Raw genomic sequence first — 19,221 nt, 5'->3', positions numbered from 1 at the left:
CACCATACCTACAGTGAAACATGGAGGAGGCTCGGTTATGTTTTGAGGCTGCTTTGCAGCACCTGGCACAGGGTGCCTTGAATCTGTGCAGGGCACAATGAAATCTCAAGACTATCAAGGCATTCTGGAGCGAAACGTACTGCCCAGTGTCAGAAAGCTCTGTCTCAGTCGCAGGTCATGGGTCCTCCAACAGGATAATGACCCAAAACACACAGCTAAAAGCACCCAAGAATGGATAAGAACAAAACATTGGACTATTGTGAAGTGGCCTTCTATGAGTCCTGATCTGAATCCTATCGAACATCTATGGAAAGAGCTGAAACTTGCAGTCTGGAGAAGGCACCCATCAAACCTGAGACAGCTGGAGCAGTTTGCTCAGGAAGAGTGGGCCAAACTACCTGTTAACAGGTGCAGAAGTCTCATTGAGAGCTACAGAAAACGTTTGATTGCAGTGATTGCCTCTAAAGGTTGTGCAACAAAATATTAGGTTAGCGGTCCCATCATTTTTGTCCATGCTATTTTCATTTGTTTTCTTATTTACAATATTATGTTGAATAAAAAATCAAAAGCAAAGTCTGATTTCTATTAAATATGGAATAAACAATGGTGGATGCCAATTACTTTTGTCAGTTTCAAGTTATTTCAGAGAAAATTGTGCATTCTTCATTTTTTGTGGAGGGGTACCAACAAATTTGAGCACGTCTGTATATATGAAAGATGATCTAAATAACTGTGCATTAATAGGCCGGGGCTCATACAAAATTTAAAGTTTTTTTGCCCCTGAGAGGAATACAATTGTACCAGTGTCAGCCTGATAGAGGGACTCCTGGAGTTCATAATGAGGCAGGGTGTCAGCGGCAGGGCTGAGCTAAGACCCTTTTTATAGAAGCTGGTACGTCCTACATTTTTCCAAAATTATGTTCATTTAATAGAGTAGGACAATATAAACCTGGGCTCTGTGAATACTACTTGTGAGAAATTCATAAATCATGTACTATTTTTATTCGCAATTAATTTGATTTTCGGTTTTTATCTTAAAAGTGGTCCATGTTATTATAAAAGTAGTCAAAAAATGACAAAGGCTCCCTCAGACTCAAATGGCATTTTGCATGTTTAGTGTGCATAGGTGATACACAGGTATGTGGAGTTCTCATTTATTTAAATGCATTCCTTTTATTATAGAGCTTACGGGGTATACCTGGCATTAAGGGTGATAAGGTACGTCTTAAAGAGTCTACATCTTAGTAGTCTTTCCTACTATAAATCAATCCACTTGATTGTCTCATAAGTTAGTTATATACATACTGTGCAATAAAATGTATCGAACAGCAAGCAGAATGAATTTATCCTGTGATTAACAGGGTGCAACAGTGATTGGTGATCCAGGACCTAGAGGAGTCATGGGGCTCATAGGACAAAGGGTGAGTTTCTAGAGCTGGTATAAGGCAATGACAACCTGCAGATCAGATCTCCTTAAAATGCAGCAGTAATGCTAACACAATACTGTGCAAATGCATGTCCCTTTCACATTCTACATATGAAGGAATAGAGTAAAAACATCCATAACAACTTGAATTTGAACCAAACCATTTGAACCGAGTCTATCTAAACAGGTGGTCTTTATTAAATAGAACATGGTTTTGTTACTTTTGCCCTTTTTTTTTTTTATGAGACATGAACCACACCGGGGGAAATGTTCCTACAGTAGCTGTACATGCCAGCCAGTATTACAGTTCTGTCCCTAGCGGAGTAGAGCGGTATATACCTGTATTAATACAGTATGAGGCGCTCTGCATTGACAAAACACAGGACATGTCTTTCTTACTGTAAGTCCATTTATTTCTCCACATTGAAAATGCAGCATATTTAAACAGAAATCACATACCTTCTTTACACTATTTTCAAGAATACGGATTACATTTGTCTTGAAATAACTATTTCTTGATTTGTGCTTCACGCACCTCAATACAATACACATCATGTTGAAAAACTAGAATAAAGAACCTATGGTATACTGGTTTAATAAATATACAATGTAATAGTACAGTGTGTTAATATATAAGACCATTAAATATAACTAACGGCACTTCAACACTCAACAAAAACACAGCAATTGGTAATCAGATGTTAGTTTGATGTCACCACCTATTCATTGCGGTCAAAATGATTATCCATGTTCTATTTATTTACTAAAAGCAGCTCTCAGGTAGTCACTATATATATATTTACCACAGCTGGATTTATGTTCCATATGTTTTTACAAAAATGTAGGGAGAGAAGGGCCAGCTTGGATCTCGTGGACCAGCGGGACCAATGGTAAGTTAGGAAAATCATCACAGATAAGTTGAACTACAACTTGATCAATAAATAAGTAATACTTGTGAATGTTAACCATTTACTCATAATTCCGTTTGTGGAGCCTGTCTTCCCTGTATTGTAAAGATTTCTGTTTTTTTTTTCTTCTAGGGTCTAAAAGGACTTCCAGGCTTAAAAGGAAACAAGGTTAACACTTTTTAAATGGTTGTAGGTCCCAGGAGTTTACTGAATGTGTTGCCAGTAATAGAGCAAAAAGTCTTCATCCTTGTTGAAAGGATGCAGGCTTCGCTGCGTTTCTCTGCCAATAACCAAGTATCAATCGTACCGAAACTCTAGAGAACCATAATTCAGCCCAGTGTGACTATAAAGGCACACAGACATATTATACTTGAATTGTGTTAATCTCTATGTTTAAGTCTCTAGGTTTGCATCCAAGGGGTGTGGACAAGGGGTTGCGTTTTTCCGGCACTTCTATACAGCTTGTGTATCTTGTTGTCATGTTTAATTGTTAAGTAGAAAAAAAAAGAAAAAAGATAATTATAATAATAATTCTGACAGAATCATAGTTTAGTGAAGGCATTTTTATTTTTTTGATGATTGGGCTGGCTGTAAAGGGAGTCCAGAGAAAAAAAGAATCATACTTATCTACATGGGTTAATGAATACACCAGCCCTAACACTGTATCTCAAACCCTCCTCCCAGAAACCCAGAAAAAGAGATGTGGACTGCTGAACCGATTCCTCTTGCGATACACCCAGCTGTCAGAGCAGAATGAGTTTTGATTAATTTATTCCTGGGAGCTTCAAAAAATATGTCAAAGGCTGATTCAAGAACTTCATTATACTGCTTAAAAGAGCCTTAGTATGGCCCTTGAGATCTATTAAATATCTTAAAAGTATAGTGCATGCTGGAGGTAAAACTTCTTGAGTATACTGAAGAGTCGGATTCAATGGAAAAATACAGCTCTTGTCATTCCCTTGTTATAATTGTTTATATTATATTTCTTTGTCACCAATACATCCTGCACATACTCTAAATGCAGAAGAATTACATGTGTTGTACAATATTTCATGTTCTTCAATATAATGCGTTTAATCTACTTTTTTACAGGGTGATCTGGGTGCTCCAGGATACAAAGGGGAAACGGTGAATAATAATTATTATTTACCTCCCATTACAGTGATTGAAAGTTATTGCATATTAATATTGAGAAATAATTAAATTAACCCTTAATATGTGTTCTTCTCTTTTTAGGGAAACCCTTTAACTATGACAGGGCCTCAGGGGTATAAAGGAAACAAGGGCGTTCCGGTAAGAAAAGATCTGTCACGTCATGGGCTAACATTTCTGTGTGCTGTTTATATCAAGAACATATAATGTAATTCCTTACCCTGGACTGCCACCTTGAACATGTATTTGTTGTCTGGCTTTAGAGGTGAGATTTATTCACAGTTCTTGAATATGGCAACATGTTTAACCTGTCTTGTATCAGGAAAGTATAACTGCAAGACCTTATTTTTGCTATCTTGAAAATCCAGGACCATTCATTCATTCATTCATTCATTCATTCATTCAGAGTTTTAACAATAGAAAAGATCCATTAATGATCATAATAAAATGTACACAAATAAAAAAAAATTAAAAAATCAATATATTATCACATAATATGTATTTAAGTGGGGAATCATATGCACCGCATTCTGTCTTTACAGGGTGAAATAGGCCTGTCTGGTTTTGATGGTGATAAAGGAGAGAAAGGGGAAGATGGGCCTCCTGGAGAGAAGGTAATGCATTTATTCATTCATTTGTGTTATAATGACACTAAATTATCTATTCAGGAAATTATGAGCTGAGAAATTTAGTACAGTTCACTTTCAAATAAAAGTAAAAAAAAAAAATAGATTACAGAGATTCCATCTATTTATAAAAATACATTTGAATACCATTTTACTTATGCTATAATCGTAAGGACCATAAGCTAAGGGTTTATTGATTGACCTAAACAGAGCTCAGCTTGTTGCTGAGATTTCAGTGATCAACCACATTCTGGAGGATGTATAGCAACTTGTATATTGCACTTATAATTTATATGTATAGAATGTACAGTAGAGATCAACCTGCTTTGAGATTATTCAAAGAAATCTGTGATAGTGAAATTACTAACACTGTACTTTTCACTATCGTGGGGAAGCACTGATGGAGCTCTGTGACTTTTGTTGGTTGGCTTCATTTTTTTATTATTTGTTTGTTCTGAATTTGTGCTATAAGCATTTCTTAATACAAGACTTGCAATGAGATTACAGATAAGGAAGTTTATTTCTGTCTCAGATTCTTCAGTTTGTCACTTGAATTTTATGCATTTTGACCCATGGAACAACGTTAATCATACCAAACTGGCACTGGCCTACCCCCTCCAGGCGTTCCACGCTAGGAACATGCATTTCCAAAATCTAGAGAACTATAGTAAAATGACAGTATGATGAACGTTCCATTCTTTAGAGAAAATCTAAATCTAGAGAACTATAGTACGATGACAATATCATTTTCCTTTGAGACAAAACTAATCTCATTTTCATCTAAATTGGTTTTATATGCTCTGCTTTTAAGTTATCAACAGGCAAGTAAAGTTAAAGGCTGTAATAAAGGTAAACTAAAAATCATCCATATTAGCAAGGCTGATTGATTTATGGCAAAGAACAAATCGTGGGAAAGTCTTTTGAATTGTGTGGCAATTACTTTTACCAGCCTTTGACCACCAAATTAATTTCAACTTCTGCTATTCAGTGTTTTACATTAAATGATGATGATTATTATTATTATTATTATTATTATTATTATTATTATTATTATTATTATTATTATTATTATTAAAGGGCCTTAAAGGTGAGCCAGGTTCCAAGGGAGGCATGGGACCATTTGGAGCCAGAGGACCCATTGGACAAAAGGTTGGTTAATAGTTGGTTTCTTCCACTGTAAATATCTAAATGTATAGTTATCTTACTTTTTTGTTGTACTGCTTAGAGATACCTATAACCAGATTCAATAGACATGAAAGTTTTCAAAATTAAGAATTACACCCACAATGTTACAATAATACCAGTAATACAATTAGAATAGGAGATCGGAACCTTGATTGCATTCTGAATCATCTTCTTCATTGCATTCTGAAGTAGTGAATTGTGTATTTCAGCGTGTCAATCTTAACACCCTCTTTTTTTAACCATATCTGCGTATTTCAATCATGGACTGTGACAAAGTGGTTTGCAGTGTACAGGTGCAGGAGTGATGCGGTGCGTAATTAACAGACAGAGATTTGTAATCCAGTTGGAAAGGGGTTTCTTTTTGTTTTATAATTCCAGGTCTGGTGACCAAATAAAGATCCCTGGTAATACACAAAAATGTGTAGTACACAGGGTAAATAAACACGGGTATGCAGTCCCAAATAATAATAATAATATCCTTCCCACAACATACAAACACGGTCACCAGTCCTGAGTGCGTGCAGCCTGTAGTGCTCATGATGGGTGATACAAGTTTATACTTGACAAAAGTGCAGTGCTGTTCCGGGTTTTATGCTGGCCCTTAGCGACACCTCCGGAATGTATTAACCGTCTACTAATAACAAACAAGAACAATTATAGACAAAACAAACACTCACAATACTTTTATCACTGGTTTCACACGGTCCTTCCGGGTTATATCTCTTAACCAAAGCGAAGGAACAAATTGCGTCTCTCTGTCCCCTTTTTATGCCGTCACACATGACCCCTTGGTAAATGAGTTCAGCCACCCCTCCAATCCGCGACTGCCACATCGTTTCCTTTCCAGGTCGATGAGTTAATGCACCGGCGTTCCACCCCCTTTCTAGCTGGCCGACTTCCTTTGAACCCTGGGAATGAAGTGTCTGGCCAACTCGTCCAGGGTACTCTGTTCTCGCTACTTAGCGCCCTCACAGGTCGGGAGGGAGATTTACCACTGTATTTCTGTTACGTGGACTTAAAAATAAATGTCTTTCTGCAGGGAGATCCTGGGGAGGCAGGCCTAAATGGAGATGTGGTGAGTTTCAGAATTGTCTCTATTTGCTGTAAACAATAAAAAGCTTTGTTGAGGTTTGTTGGAAAATAATAATGGATGTTGTTGTATGTTTTATGGTGGGGTACTGTGGCAAAGTGGTGAGTGAATACAGGTGCGTGCAGTGCAGAGTGGATACAAAACAGACAGACAATGATTTCCAGGTGCAAGGGTGTTTATTGATTTAATTAACAATGTCCACAGCCTTATGGCAAACACCTGTAAGTGATAATGATGGAGTGATACAGCGGCGTGTATTACTTGGTATTTGTAAATCCCCGGGTTTGACCAGTGACCAAAAGTCCAGTTTTACACACCAACACTAAACACAAAACACAAACACAGTTCCTAGTGATAGTAAATAAGTGCAAGTGGTGTATTACAGTTCTCCGTGAAATGCAGGGGTGAAAGTGATGTACAGGTTTATGCTGGCTTTCGTTACAGCTCCGGATCGTGCTATTGGTAGTCTATTAAAAAACAGACGACAGTTAACAAACACTAACAAACACGGTTCACAATACTGCAACACAGACTCCTTGTAGGTTTAAAGCACTAACCATTTACCAAGGAACAGATCACTTACACTATGTCCCCTATTTATACCCTCGCTCATGACCCCTAGGTTAACGAGCGCATCCGCTCCTCCAATCCTCAGATGCCACAGCGTTTACCGTCTGGGTCATTGAGTTTGGGTAACGTAGCTCTGTCCCTTTCCTAAATGACCGACTTCCACCTACCCTAAGGAATAAATTGTCGTGCCATTTAGTTAAGGGTACTCTGTTCCTTTTACACAGTGAACTCACAGGTCGAGAGGGAGATCTAACACCAAGAATCATTCGATCTCTGTCATAGGTACAAAGGGGTATTATGTGGTATTAAAACAGACTTATAGGAGCAAACAAGAGTTGAGAAAAGTTCCATGAATATCACGCTTTATTTAATTCAGTAGATTTTAAAGCTATTGCTACCTTAGGGTTTATTTCAAGATTGTTTAGGGTTCTGTTAATTTGGTCTGATGGGAAAATGAAAAATAACTGAACCATTTTTACCTTTGCCTCATTAAAAGCTCAGCTATAGCCACACTTTTTAAACACATTCACCATTAATTCAGATATTTGTATTTCTGAATTTTAAATGTTGTGGAACAGAGTGAAATGATAAAAAAAGAATAATAATGAACCAGTACCTGTAGGGAAATTACTGATGTGCGCAGTCATGAATGAAATCTGAGACTGAACTAAGCAATAACTTGACATAATGTTGTGCCATGTGAGTGCAGTTTTGGGATTTGATACAGTTACTGGCTCTCATTACAGAACATTATTTTTATGTGAAGGCTTTAATTTAAAATGAGGCAATTTTGTTCTCCTGAAAGAAGCTGTGTGGAAATAATGCCACTAATGTCTAATGGATTTTTGGGATTCAATTTACATTTCTGTCTTAATCTTAGACAAACTTTATGACACCGGTGTTTGAATTTTATATCTGTCTAGTCACCCTGTATATTACATGGAAAAACTTTATAAAAATGCATTCCATATAGTATAAAGGGTTACCATATTAACGTATAAGAAGGCTGATGCTGCCATTAACACATATCAGACATGGCTGTCTGACTGTATGTTTTCAATTGTGTCAGTGACAGCCTATATCAACGATAAATGCAGTTTTAGTACTGTAGTGTTCTTAGATTCTGTGATCTCATGGAAGAAATTATATATACAGATACTGTACCTCCTGCGTACAAGCAGGAGGCACAGTATATCGACACAGTATGTGTCCTGTATCTTGCTGAGAAAAGGTAGTATGGAAATTAAGGGGAAAAACTATTATAAAGAGTTTAAGCCTACATACATGCTTGAAAGTTATTACAGATTTCCATAAGATCCTGGAAAATGCACAGGATTTTCAATGAACTTCTGCTGTGCCTAAAGTATCGCTAAGATTCACAGTGTTGTACCATGATTGTCATGGAAACCGTGCAGTCAGGTCAGGAAGCCAAGCTACACGACTGTGCTCAGTGGGCTAAAAAACAAGAAGCTGTCTTAACAAATTAAAAAGACAGATTTATATATGGAATCGAATTCCATACTGAAGTAAAGTGTGTTTACTAAATGTCTGTAACTCTCTGCAATTCTATGTTCATGGAATATATAAGTAGATTTAATCTGAAATACAACCCCAAATACAGAGCCTTTGCTTCAACCATAATTCTCTGTGTATTTATTGTGATAACCAACCATAACATAGTAAATTATTTTCTGTAAAAACAAACAAAACAAAGAAAAATATGTGATGAACCACAGCTTCCCATCTGTTTTAGAGCTGTGCAACACAATTTCTATACAACTGTGAGGCGTATCTTTTATACGTTGTTTTTTGGCGGGGATGAATGCCACTGAAATGCTTGTTTATTATCTATAAAACTGAGAATGCATATGAATACTTTTATCTAGTAAGCTCATTTCCAATGCATAATATTTAATTTCAGGGCCAGAATGGAGCTGATGGGAAGAATGGATCCAAAGGTGCAAAAGGAGATAGAGGTTTGCAGGGGCAGAAAGGAGATTCGGTGAGTGTGATGAGCTTCGGTGAGCTTGCCTATTGGGGAAGCCATGACTACTGTTAGATGCACAATAGTCCAAGATCTGTTAATCACAATTGCAAGGAGCCTTAGTGCTGTGTTTGGATTTAATGAATGAAATTCTATTTTTTATATTGGATGATTAAATAATTCTTTATTTATTTATGTATTTTTTTATACAGGGTGAAAGAGGTGATCCTGGCTTGCCTGGGGATCCTGGAGATAAAGGAGAAAAAGTATGAAAAATGTGCTAGAGTAGTTATTTAGTTTTTCTGACCATCTTCAAAGACAATTCGTAATCTATTTGTAATACCTTTGTTATCTTAGTAAGTTATTTTGTTGAAATAATTAACCTGCCTATTTAGGTGTTCCAGGTTGTTTGTGTTTTATTTTTCTTATTATTTTGAAGATATTCAAGATTTCAATGCAACATCTTTTTGTCAGGGAGGAGCGGTCCTGGTTTATCACACAGTGTATTTAGCCTGTTGGATTAAAAAAAAATATACAGTTAGTCTCACCTTTTCTTGTTAATCTCGGAATGGGGGCTACAACATCTTGAAAGCTTATCACCAACAGTAATTCAATTTAACATCATTCTGGAGAGTTCTGGCTCCAGGAGGCTACCTTACTGAGCCACTGACAAACAATACCTGCTGTTCAAGTACAAATCAGGACCAGTCTTGTGTAGCTTCTAGCAGCTGAGAAGGTCAAAGGTGGCATTGCTGGAGGCCTTGTTCTGTGTTTCTGAATGAGATTGATATGTTTTTCTGCAGGGATTCCGAGGATTACCGGGTCGTATTGGCACTACGGGGATAGATGGAGAAAAGGTAGGTTTAAAAATGTAGTGTATTTTTTTTTCTTTTGTCTGTTTCCTATTCCCATATGTACAGTTTGTTAAAAGATTAAATCATCTCCTGCACCCTTGACATCCATAAGTTCTGCTCATTATAAATCTACTTTAATGTGGAAAAGTATATATGCAACAACTGAACTTCCCTGAAAGGTGTGTGTGTGTATAAGAACTAAATATATAACTTAAAAATAAATATGTGGCTCTCATTTCTCATTACTATATAACCGAGCAACAAGGTGCATGTGCTTAATTGTTTGGGGTGGGTGGCATATACAGATGACAAGATGAGCTTATGTGCTTGTATGCGGGACTATAAGTACAGAGTTTAAGAGATAGGAAAGTCATTTTTACTATCAACATTTACAATGCTGTTGTACAATAATGCAGGTTAGCTTGTCATAGTTGCATTTATTTTCAGTAACAGAGGGGCCTTTTTAGACATAGATGCATGCTTTATATGAACTCAAGTGTTTTTTAATATGTTGGTGACAGCTTATTGTCTAATCACTACCTGTCTTATTGTCAAGGGTGACAAAGGGCCTCCTGGGAAGCCAGGAATACCAGGATCAGACGGACTGCCAGGGTTAAAGGTTAGTAAACCCATTAAACTTAATTTTAATTGCCAGACAGATAATCCCTTAGGAGAGGTGAGAGGTAGAGGGGGAAAGAAACCCTCTCAGTACCTTAATATAATTCCTAATTACACTTCTCTGCCATTCATTATAGTTCCAGCCAAACATATTGAGCTTGTCCGTGACTCAACAGTGTTTTCCTAATGAACGGAAAACCCCATTTAAAAAAGGTCAATTAGATTCTGTAACTCTTTGGCTAGGGTTGAACTTAATTTGTCTTCTTATTCTCTGGAAGTGGGCAATTCACTATACCTTAAATGACAGTCCATTATGCTGTCATGGACAGGTGCCATTTTATTTTCTCACAGCTTCATGGTTTAACAAGTCTAATAGAGGCCAGAGTTCATATTGAGACCCAATTAGTAGAAGTCATGTCCAAGTCTGAAGCTCCAGCTCCTCGCTTTAACTGGTGTTACATGCTTCATATGTGCAACTGCAGGAATCAATATCTACAACTATTCTTTACAAAAAATGTAATTGTCAATTGTACATGGTTGATCACTGTGTTTAGATGATGCTGCAATAGTGAACACTTTTTACATTTTAGGATTCACTTACTTAAATCTCTGTTCCACATGTCTCCACGTGGGTCTTACTTGAATGATTATTACAATTATTAGACTAAACTTTTAAAAAATAACATATAATATAGTCTAACATTATACAATGCCTTGCATAAGTATTCACCCCCCTTGGACTTTTCCACATTTTGTAGTGTTACAACCTGGAATTAAAATGGATTTAATTAGGATTTTTTGTCACTGATCTACACAATATAGTCCATAATGTCGAAGTGGGGAAAAAAAATCTACATATTACATATTACAAATAAAAAACTGAAAAGTCACCCCCTTTGCTGTGACACCCCTAAATAAGTTCTGGTGCAACCAATTGCCTTCAGAAGTCACATAATTAGTTGAATGGAGTCCACCTGTGTGCAATTAAAGTGTCACATGATCTCAGATTAAATACACCTGTTTCTGGTAGGCCCCAGAGTTTGTTAGAGAGCATATCTAAACAAACAGCATCATGAAGACCAAGGAGCTATCAAAACAAGTCCAGGATAAAGTTCTGGAGAAGCGCCAATCAGGGTTGGGTTATAAAAAAATATCCCAAACTTTGAACATCCCCCAGAGCACCGTTAAATCCATTATTAAAAAATGGAAAGAATATGGCACAACCGCGACTCTGCCTAGAGAAGGCCGTCCACCAAAACTCAGTGACCAGGTAAGGAGGGCATTAGTCAGAGAAGCAACCAAGAGGCCAATGGTAACTCTGAAGGAGCTGGAGAGATCCACAGGAGATGGGAGAAACCGTCCATGGGACAACTATAACCCGGACGCACCACACAGCTGGGCTTTATGGAAGAGTGGCGAGAAGAAAGCCATTGCTGAAAAAAAACCCATATCAAATCCCGTTTGGATTTTGCCAAAAGGCATGTGGAAGACACAGCAAACATGTGGAAAAAGGTTCTCTGGTCTGATGAGACCAAAATTGAACTTTTTGGCCTTAGCGCAAAACGCTATGTGTGGCGCAAAGCCAACACTGCTCATCACCCTGAGAACACCATCCCCACGGTGAAGCATGGTGGTGGCAGCATCATGTTATGGGGATGCTTTTCAGCGCCAGGGACTGGGAAACTGGTCAGGATTGAGGGCAAGATGGATGGAGCCAAATACAGGGAAATTCTAGAGGAAAACCTGTTTCAGTCTGCAAGAGACCTTAAACACACAGCCAAAGCTACACTGGAGTGGTTTAAAAACAAGAACCTGAATGTCTTAGAATGGCCCAGTCAAAGCCCAGACCTCAATCCGATTGAGAATCTGTGGCAAGACTTGAAAATTGCTGTTCACCAACGGTCCCCATCCAACTTGACAGCTTGAGCAATTTTGCCAAAAAGAATGGGCAAAAATTGCAGGATCCAGATGTGCAAAGCTGGTAGAGACCTACCCAAAAAGACTCACAGCTGTAATTGCTGCCAAAGGTGCTTCTACCAAGTATTGACTCAGGGGGGTGAATACCAACAAATGTCTTTTTTTAATTTTAATATTTTTTAATTTTAATTTGTTTAATTAACTTTTGTGTCACAATAAAAAAAAATATTTTGCACCTTCAAAGTGTTAAGTATATTGTGTAAATCAAATGGTAAAAATCCCAATTAAATCCATTTTAATTCCAGGTTGTAACACTACAAAATGTGGAAAAGTCCAAGGGGGGGGGGGGGGGGGGGGTGAATACTTATGCAAGGAACTGTAGCTTGTTTCAGTGTTACCAGTTTTATGTATTTGTCTTGACCATTATCTTTCTTTGTGAAATGAAAAGCAAACAAATGTTATATGCCATGCCATTGATAATTACATTTATTATTACCATTTACCATTCCTCTTTTGCAGTCAAGTAGGATTGCGTGTTCTCTGCTGTCTCTACAAATCAAAATGACTGTTGTGTCATCTACAACTGTGTATATGGAGACAGACTTAAATGTATTCTGTAAGATCCTTTTTATAGCAATGCAAATTTCGCTTTGCTTTGATTTTAGTTTGAAAATATTCTATAAATCTCCAAATAACCAAATGAAAAATAACTCTGACCTTTACAGGGGTTTGTGTTAAAATCAGCTCTTGAGATAATATTATTACTAGTTTATACTATAGGGCACAGATGCAAGGATATTACATTTTGCATTGAAATAAAGGCATGCAAAGAATTAGAAAATGTTTAAAATAAAGTGAAAATGATTTCAACCAGCAACAAACACATTTGCTACATAACATTAAAGTATTTTGTCATTATTGCACATATTTATACACTGATAATAATGGTAATAATACTTTTACAGGGGAAACAAGGAAGCCCAGGGTTGAATGCAACACCAGGAAAGCCAGGAGAGAAAGGAGAGAAGGTACCAAAATCATTTAGTTTTTTTAGGCCCCAGGGAGGACACCTTTCCTTCCACCTCAATTGCATTTAGTCAAATACTTGTCTTTTTTATATTGTTAGAGTATCTTACTGTACCTGAGTTCAGGAGCTAAAATAGACAGTTCCAAAAAACCTTAACCTGTACAGAAATCATTAAGACATTCAATAAAGTCACTTTCAAAGGTCAAACAAAGTTCAAGGTCAACAGAAATCAGTAACGGGTATGCCCACCATTGGCATCGATGACGGCCTGACATCTCCTGCCCATGGATTGAATCAGAGCCTGGATAACATGCCGGGGAATGGCAACCCACTCTCGCTCAAGTGCCTGAAAAAGTCCTTGTAACGTCTGTGGCTTGGGGTGACGTTGTCACACACGTCGATCAAGCTCGTCCCACAAATGCTTAATGGGGTTCAGATCTGGTGATCGAGACCAGGGAAGGGAAGTGCTTGAACATTGTTCTGAGTGAGGAAAGCTGTGGTGACCCGGGCTGTGTGTGGTTGTGCATTGTCATGCTGGAAAATTACGTTATGATGGTTCATGAATGGGATCAGCTGTCAGGTTGCCTTGAACATGAACAAGGTTGGTTCTGCCACTGTCTGAGATTGCCACCCACACCATGACACTCCCACCACCAAATCTGTCAACCTGTCACACACAATTAGCCGCAAAACGTTCATGACGTCGCCTGTATACTTTCAAATGTCCAATAGCATTATTCCGTTGCAAGCTGAGAACCCTCCACTTTTCTAGCAACATCTCGGCATGTTGCACGTGCAGTGAATAAGTCTTAAGCAAATGGTGTTAATTTGAGGAATATTCAGTTTTACATTTTGGCGTATGAGTTTTCATTCGTGACAATGTGACACTGTCAACAAAACATGTTTTGATCAAGTTTTTTTAAGAGATTGAAGAAAAAACATCTGCTATGTGTTTCTTTTTTGAAGGGTATATTTACTGTTTATGAATTCCATGTGTTTGAGACATCAATGTAAAAACCTGTGAGCTCATTTAGAGAGCATTAACACATGTTACATAACTGTATACTGTAGAATCTATAGCTTAAAACATAATAGAAGGAAACCAAAACAATAAAAATGTACAGAAATATATACATTTTTATCTAATCGCAAAAAAACTCCAGTGTTGGACATTAACTTGAAATTTGACCTTGTCACCTTCTAAACACGTTGCCTTCTAATCATGGTTCAAATGAAATTACTGGATCAAGTTTCCTTTTGTTTTGCTGGCACTGATATGCATTAGATAGTGCTGGCACTTGCTAATATAAAGACTCTTTGGCAAGCAAATATAACTAAAGAGTAGCCCTTGAACTCATGATCAGCACACCTTAACACAGACTTAACAAAAAATAAACCAGTGCAAGCACATACAGAGGGTCCTCATAATCACAGTGAAATGCAATCTGAAACTTATATACAGTATGAGACTAGAAGTGTAAAATGCTATGTTTTTAATAGTTACAGTATCATTTTCACCATGTAGAGTGTGATAAACAGACAGACATGTGGGTCAGTTAAATAGTTAAATTAAATGTATAATTACATTTTTTGTAATACTTAGCATAAGTCATACTAGATACTGTACTTTATAGAACACTAACCATGTAATGGTTTAAAATAGGTGCATTATATTGATAGGACTATGTGGGTATTTTAGTATGAAATTAAGTGGAGCAACAATCTATTCACTGGACATGATCGAGGAAGAGACCTCAGGAATTGATAATAGAAGATATGTGCTTATAACTTGGCTTGCAGAGCCACCCTCGTGGAAGTGAGACCGAACTGTTATTATTATTTTTTTTTTTTTTTATTTCTTAGCAGACGCCCTTGTCCAGGGCGACTTACAATTGTTACAAGATATTACATTATTTTTTTTTACACATTATTTATTTTTTACATACAATTACCCATTTATACAGTTGGGCTTTTACTGGAGCAATCTAGGTAAAGTACCTTGCTCAAGGGTACAGCAGCAGTGTCCCTCACCGGGGATTGAACTCACAACCCTCCAGTCAAGAGTCCAGAGCCCTAACCAATACTCCACACTGCAACTGTTCAGTCCCCAAGGCTGGGAAACAGCCGATACTTCCCCCAAGGGGGATCTAGAGGAGAGAATGAGAAGATGACAGCGATAGTTAAATTTGGCCGGGGGTCCCCCTTAACTTGCAGAGAACATTCCTTACGGAGGACAAATCCAGCAGCGCCTGGGCTTCTAAGGTTTAGAAGTGAGCTTCACTTACCCCCAAGAGGGAGACCATTGCAGAATAGGGCACAGTTGCAGAGGTGGAGCCGAATAGAAGAGGAAAGCGTAGTGGGGGAGGATGGTGGGAAACAAAAACACAAGACAGAGAGCAAACTCAAGGCTTGGGGTTTAATAGGGGATTAACAGATGTTACTGGTAGGAAGGAAGTAGGGGGAGGAGCCCTCGTTCATGCCCCCCGAATAACACACAAGTTTACAATTGGGTTAAAAGCGTTGCCTAACAGTCAAAATAAATAGATTGTTTAAATGTGTATGCACACCAACAGTATGCATAATAAACAAATAAATACCACACTGCATTGTTACTCACCAGTGTTGCATACTGCATATGATGGATGATTTTGGCTGTAAAGACTTAAAGTCAAAAGGGAAGCACATACATTTTCCATTAATATGACAAACATATTGTAAAAAAAATAAAATAAATGTAAATCAATGTAAACATGGCATTAGAATATACTGTACATCTGTCTACCTTCTATAAAATAAAATATTTTGATCAACCAAGAACATACAACCATGAACGTTTGTAAGAACTGTCGTGTCTCTTTCTCAAACTTTGCATTGGAACTCAGCATAAATACATTGAGCTTACATCATTACATGGCATAGAAATCAGAAATATATATATATATATATATATATATATATATATATATATATATATATATATATATATATATAGCTCTTTGAAATGTATGTATTGTACTCTACAGGTAACTGTGTATATAATTATTCCAACACGACTGAGAAAATTCCCCATAAAGAAGCATTGCATAAGCCTGGGTATCTTGAGGCACAATGGGCATTTAACAGTACTTTGGCCATTGATCACCACACAGGGGTCTGTGATACTAATACAAAAATAATAATGATAATAATAAAGACAAAAAAGACTATGGGTCTCGAAATGTGACTAGCAATCCGGGTAATTAGATACATAAAAATGGAATACAATCTATTAAATCACAGTAAGTAAACCCACGCACCATGTAGATCACCTGCCATGAAGATCACCTACCATGAAGAGTATAATAAGATTTGAAACAAAGCAGACAAGACATTCCAAATTCCAAAGTGGATGAGGAGTTTCACTTTAGAACCATTAATAACTTTTTTTTACATTGTTTCATTTAAGATCCTAACAATTGCACTTGGCACTTATTTTTCACGCTCAACTGTTATAACATTGCAATCGCGTTGGGTATTCTCAAGAACGAAATGCTAATGTGGATGACAGTAATGTGATATGAAGGCATATTTTGGTTTTACATGTTGGAAATGACAATCAAATGACCCTTAACTAGCTTCCACTGGCTTTTTACTTTGGGAAGTAGCTATGTGTATTGCCAGTATAATAAACAATAAGGTTTACTGTAGACCCCAATGTAACCTGTCTATAGGAGGCTAGAAGTGTATGATAAAAGTTTGGTTAATACTGGTGAAAAATCAAGACAATTATCATGTTCACCTGGTAATAACACATGTGTAAACCAAATACAAAAACAATAATACTTGATGAACACAGAAAGAAGACAAGCGTTGAATTGACAACAGAACTGGCAGAAGGCACAGGTGTCGTCTATCAAATCAGCAGTATGATGGTCACTCTTGAAATCAGGACTTAAATGATGTGTTGCAGTAAGAATACCTGTTAAGAAAGGGGAACCAGACTAAAAGGCTAAAATATGCACAAGAACACAGAAATTGGACTATGGAACAATGGTTGATTTGTTGGTTTACAATATATTTACTGTATTGAAATCCCATGTGTTTGAGACAGCAATGTAAAAACCTGTGCGTTCATTTAGAGAGCACTAACACACGGTACTGGACCATATACTGTTGAATCTATAGCTTAAAAGACATAATGGAAGGAAAGCAAAACAATGAACATTTACAGAAACCTGTACGTTTTTATCTAATCGCAATAAAACCCTCAGTGTCGGCCATTAACTTGATAGCTGACCTAGTTACCTTCCAAACACAGTGCCTTCTAATCATGGTTCTATTTCTTAAATGAAATTACATGTGTAAGATTATTTTATACTGCACAACAAAGGGTTTATATAAAACCCATAAGTGTGTAGGGTTATTTTAGATTTCTGTTTTATTATTTATTCTGCTGTGTCGAGTACAGTTTTGACAGTGTCTATTCTGGGCTTACTGTCAAGGGCATAAGATAAGCGGAGACAGAATCCCATGACATCAGCAAAAACGTATCATGCGAGGACAAAAAAACTGGAGCCATGCCACGTCCTCTACTCTCGCTGTGTATTATCTGCTTAATACAACATATTTTTAGCCACATATGTAGAAATTAGCTAAACTGGTTAGGACATTGTTTGTATTTGAAATGTGCATGTCTTGTGCTTTGAGATGAAGCTCTCTCATGTATAAAGAATGACGCAGCTAAGTGTCCCAGGCCCAGGTCTAAACTATACTTTTTTATTACATTTACACGTTAGTGGTGTGTGTTTTCTTACACATGCCACTCCTGCTGTACCTGTGCATGTATCACAGTCATAGTGATGATACTATACTCCTTAAGTGGTGACACCAACCAAACAAAATAAAATGCTCTTGTGATTCTTTACCCACCCCCATGAGTGCTGAGCTATGTCCATTTGAAAGCAGTCAATAATTATTTCAGTGATTCTGTGAAAATAAATTGTGTCAGAAACTAAAATATCAATATAAAAAGGAGAATGCTCTCCCTGTTGAACAATACTTGAACAACATTCATCCCTTATACATGGGCATATTAATTCATCTTCCATTTTTTAGATCATTTCAAAATGCCAGAATGCATCACTTCAACATGTATTCATACAGCAATGCTAAACATAGATGACTTGCAAAACAGAATATTGTGTTTCTTTTTTAAACGTTTTCTGCTGTAATATTTTTGTTTGATTTTTTTTTCTTTTCTACAGAGTTCCACAGGGTTTCCTGGATTTCCTGGTTTTAAAGGTTCTGCTGGATTACCTGGAAAACATGGAGAAATGGGAAAACCTGGACCAGAAGGAGCAAAAGGAGAACCTGGACCAAAGGTATTTTATTGGTGACAATATAACCTGCTTTTTTATGAACAGTTATGCTTTTTAATATCAACATGTATTATATGGAAGTGTCATGAAATGACTTTAATTCTGTTTAGACAATTGGCCGTACTTGGCGGTGTAAAATATAGTGTCACTCATCATGACTGTGCTGGAGAACAAATTCATTATTGTTGCTTGAAGTATAAAGATGCAGAATAAACATAATATATTCAACCAGAAGTACTGTAAGAGTGATTCACTTTCAAGGCTTGTGATATTAGATGGATACCACAGATGTTTAGTGAGTGGATTACGATTTCAGGTACTTGCTTTCATGAGCAAATTACTGAAATATATTTTAAGGGATCTGTTTTAGTAAGGATGATTTTGAAGTCCATTTCTGGCTGGAATCTGGATGAAGTGGGTACAGCACAAGCAGCCATTAAATGTTGCTACAGGCTAATCAGGGATTCATTATGCGATCGGCCTGTGTCGTATGGTCACCCTGAAAAC

General features: G+C 37.1%; 1 protein-coding gene across 7 annotated transcripts in view; it reads left to right on the top strand.

Moving 5' to 3' along the window:
- The window catches only part of col7a1l (collagen type VII alpha 1-like), a 117,878-nt gene that overhangs the window by 84,716 nt on the left and 13,941 nt on the right, over window positions 1–19,221 (top strand). For 6 of the 7 annotated variants that reach the window (XM_058985924.1, XM_058985926.1, XM_058985928.1 and 3 more), the window contains 15 exons: window positions 1,183–1,218; window positions 1,362–1,421; window positions 2,272–2,316; window positions 2,467–2,502; window positions 3,427–3,462; window positions 3,571–3,627; window positions 4,029–4,100; window positions 5,190–5,261; window positions 6,337–6,372; window positions 8,879–8,959; window positions 9,154–9,207; window positions 9,745–9,798; window positions 10,352–10,414; window positions 13,296–13,358; window positions 18,601–18,717. In XM_058985924.1, coding sequence (XP_058841907.1) covers window positions 1,183–1,218; window positions 1,362–1,421; window positions 2,272–2,316; window positions 2,467–2,502; window positions 3,427–3,462; window positions 3,571–3,627; window positions 4,029–4,100; window positions 5,190–5,261; window positions 6,337–6,372; window positions 8,879–8,959; window positions 9,154–9,207; window positions 9,745–9,798; window positions 10,352–10,414; window positions 13,296–13,358; window positions 18,601–18,717 — 882 coding nt within the window. The remainder of the gene's footprint in view (window positions 1–1,182; window positions 1,219–1,361; window positions 1,422–2,271; window positions 2,317–2,466; window positions 2,503–3,426; window positions 3,463–3,570; window positions 3,628–4,028; window positions 4,101–5,189; window positions 5,262–6,336; window positions 6,373–8,878; window positions 8,960–9,153; window positions 9,208–9,744; window positions 9,799–10,351; window positions 10,415–13,295; window positions 13,359–18,600; window positions 18,718–19,221) is intronic. The other variant, XM_058985927.1, reaches the window with a different exon arrangement.

This window comes from Acipenser ruthenus, chromosome 14 (assembly GCF_902713425.1).
Source record: "Acipenser ruthenus chromosome 14, fAciRut3.2 maternal haplotype, whole genome shotgun sequence".
Taxonomy (NCBI): Eukaryota; Metazoa; Chordata; class Actinopteri; order Acipenseriformes; family Acipenseridae; genus Acipenser; species Acipenser ruthenus.
Note: the sequence above shows the minus strand (reverse complement) of the source record. Positions and strands in the feature narration are given on the sequence as shown.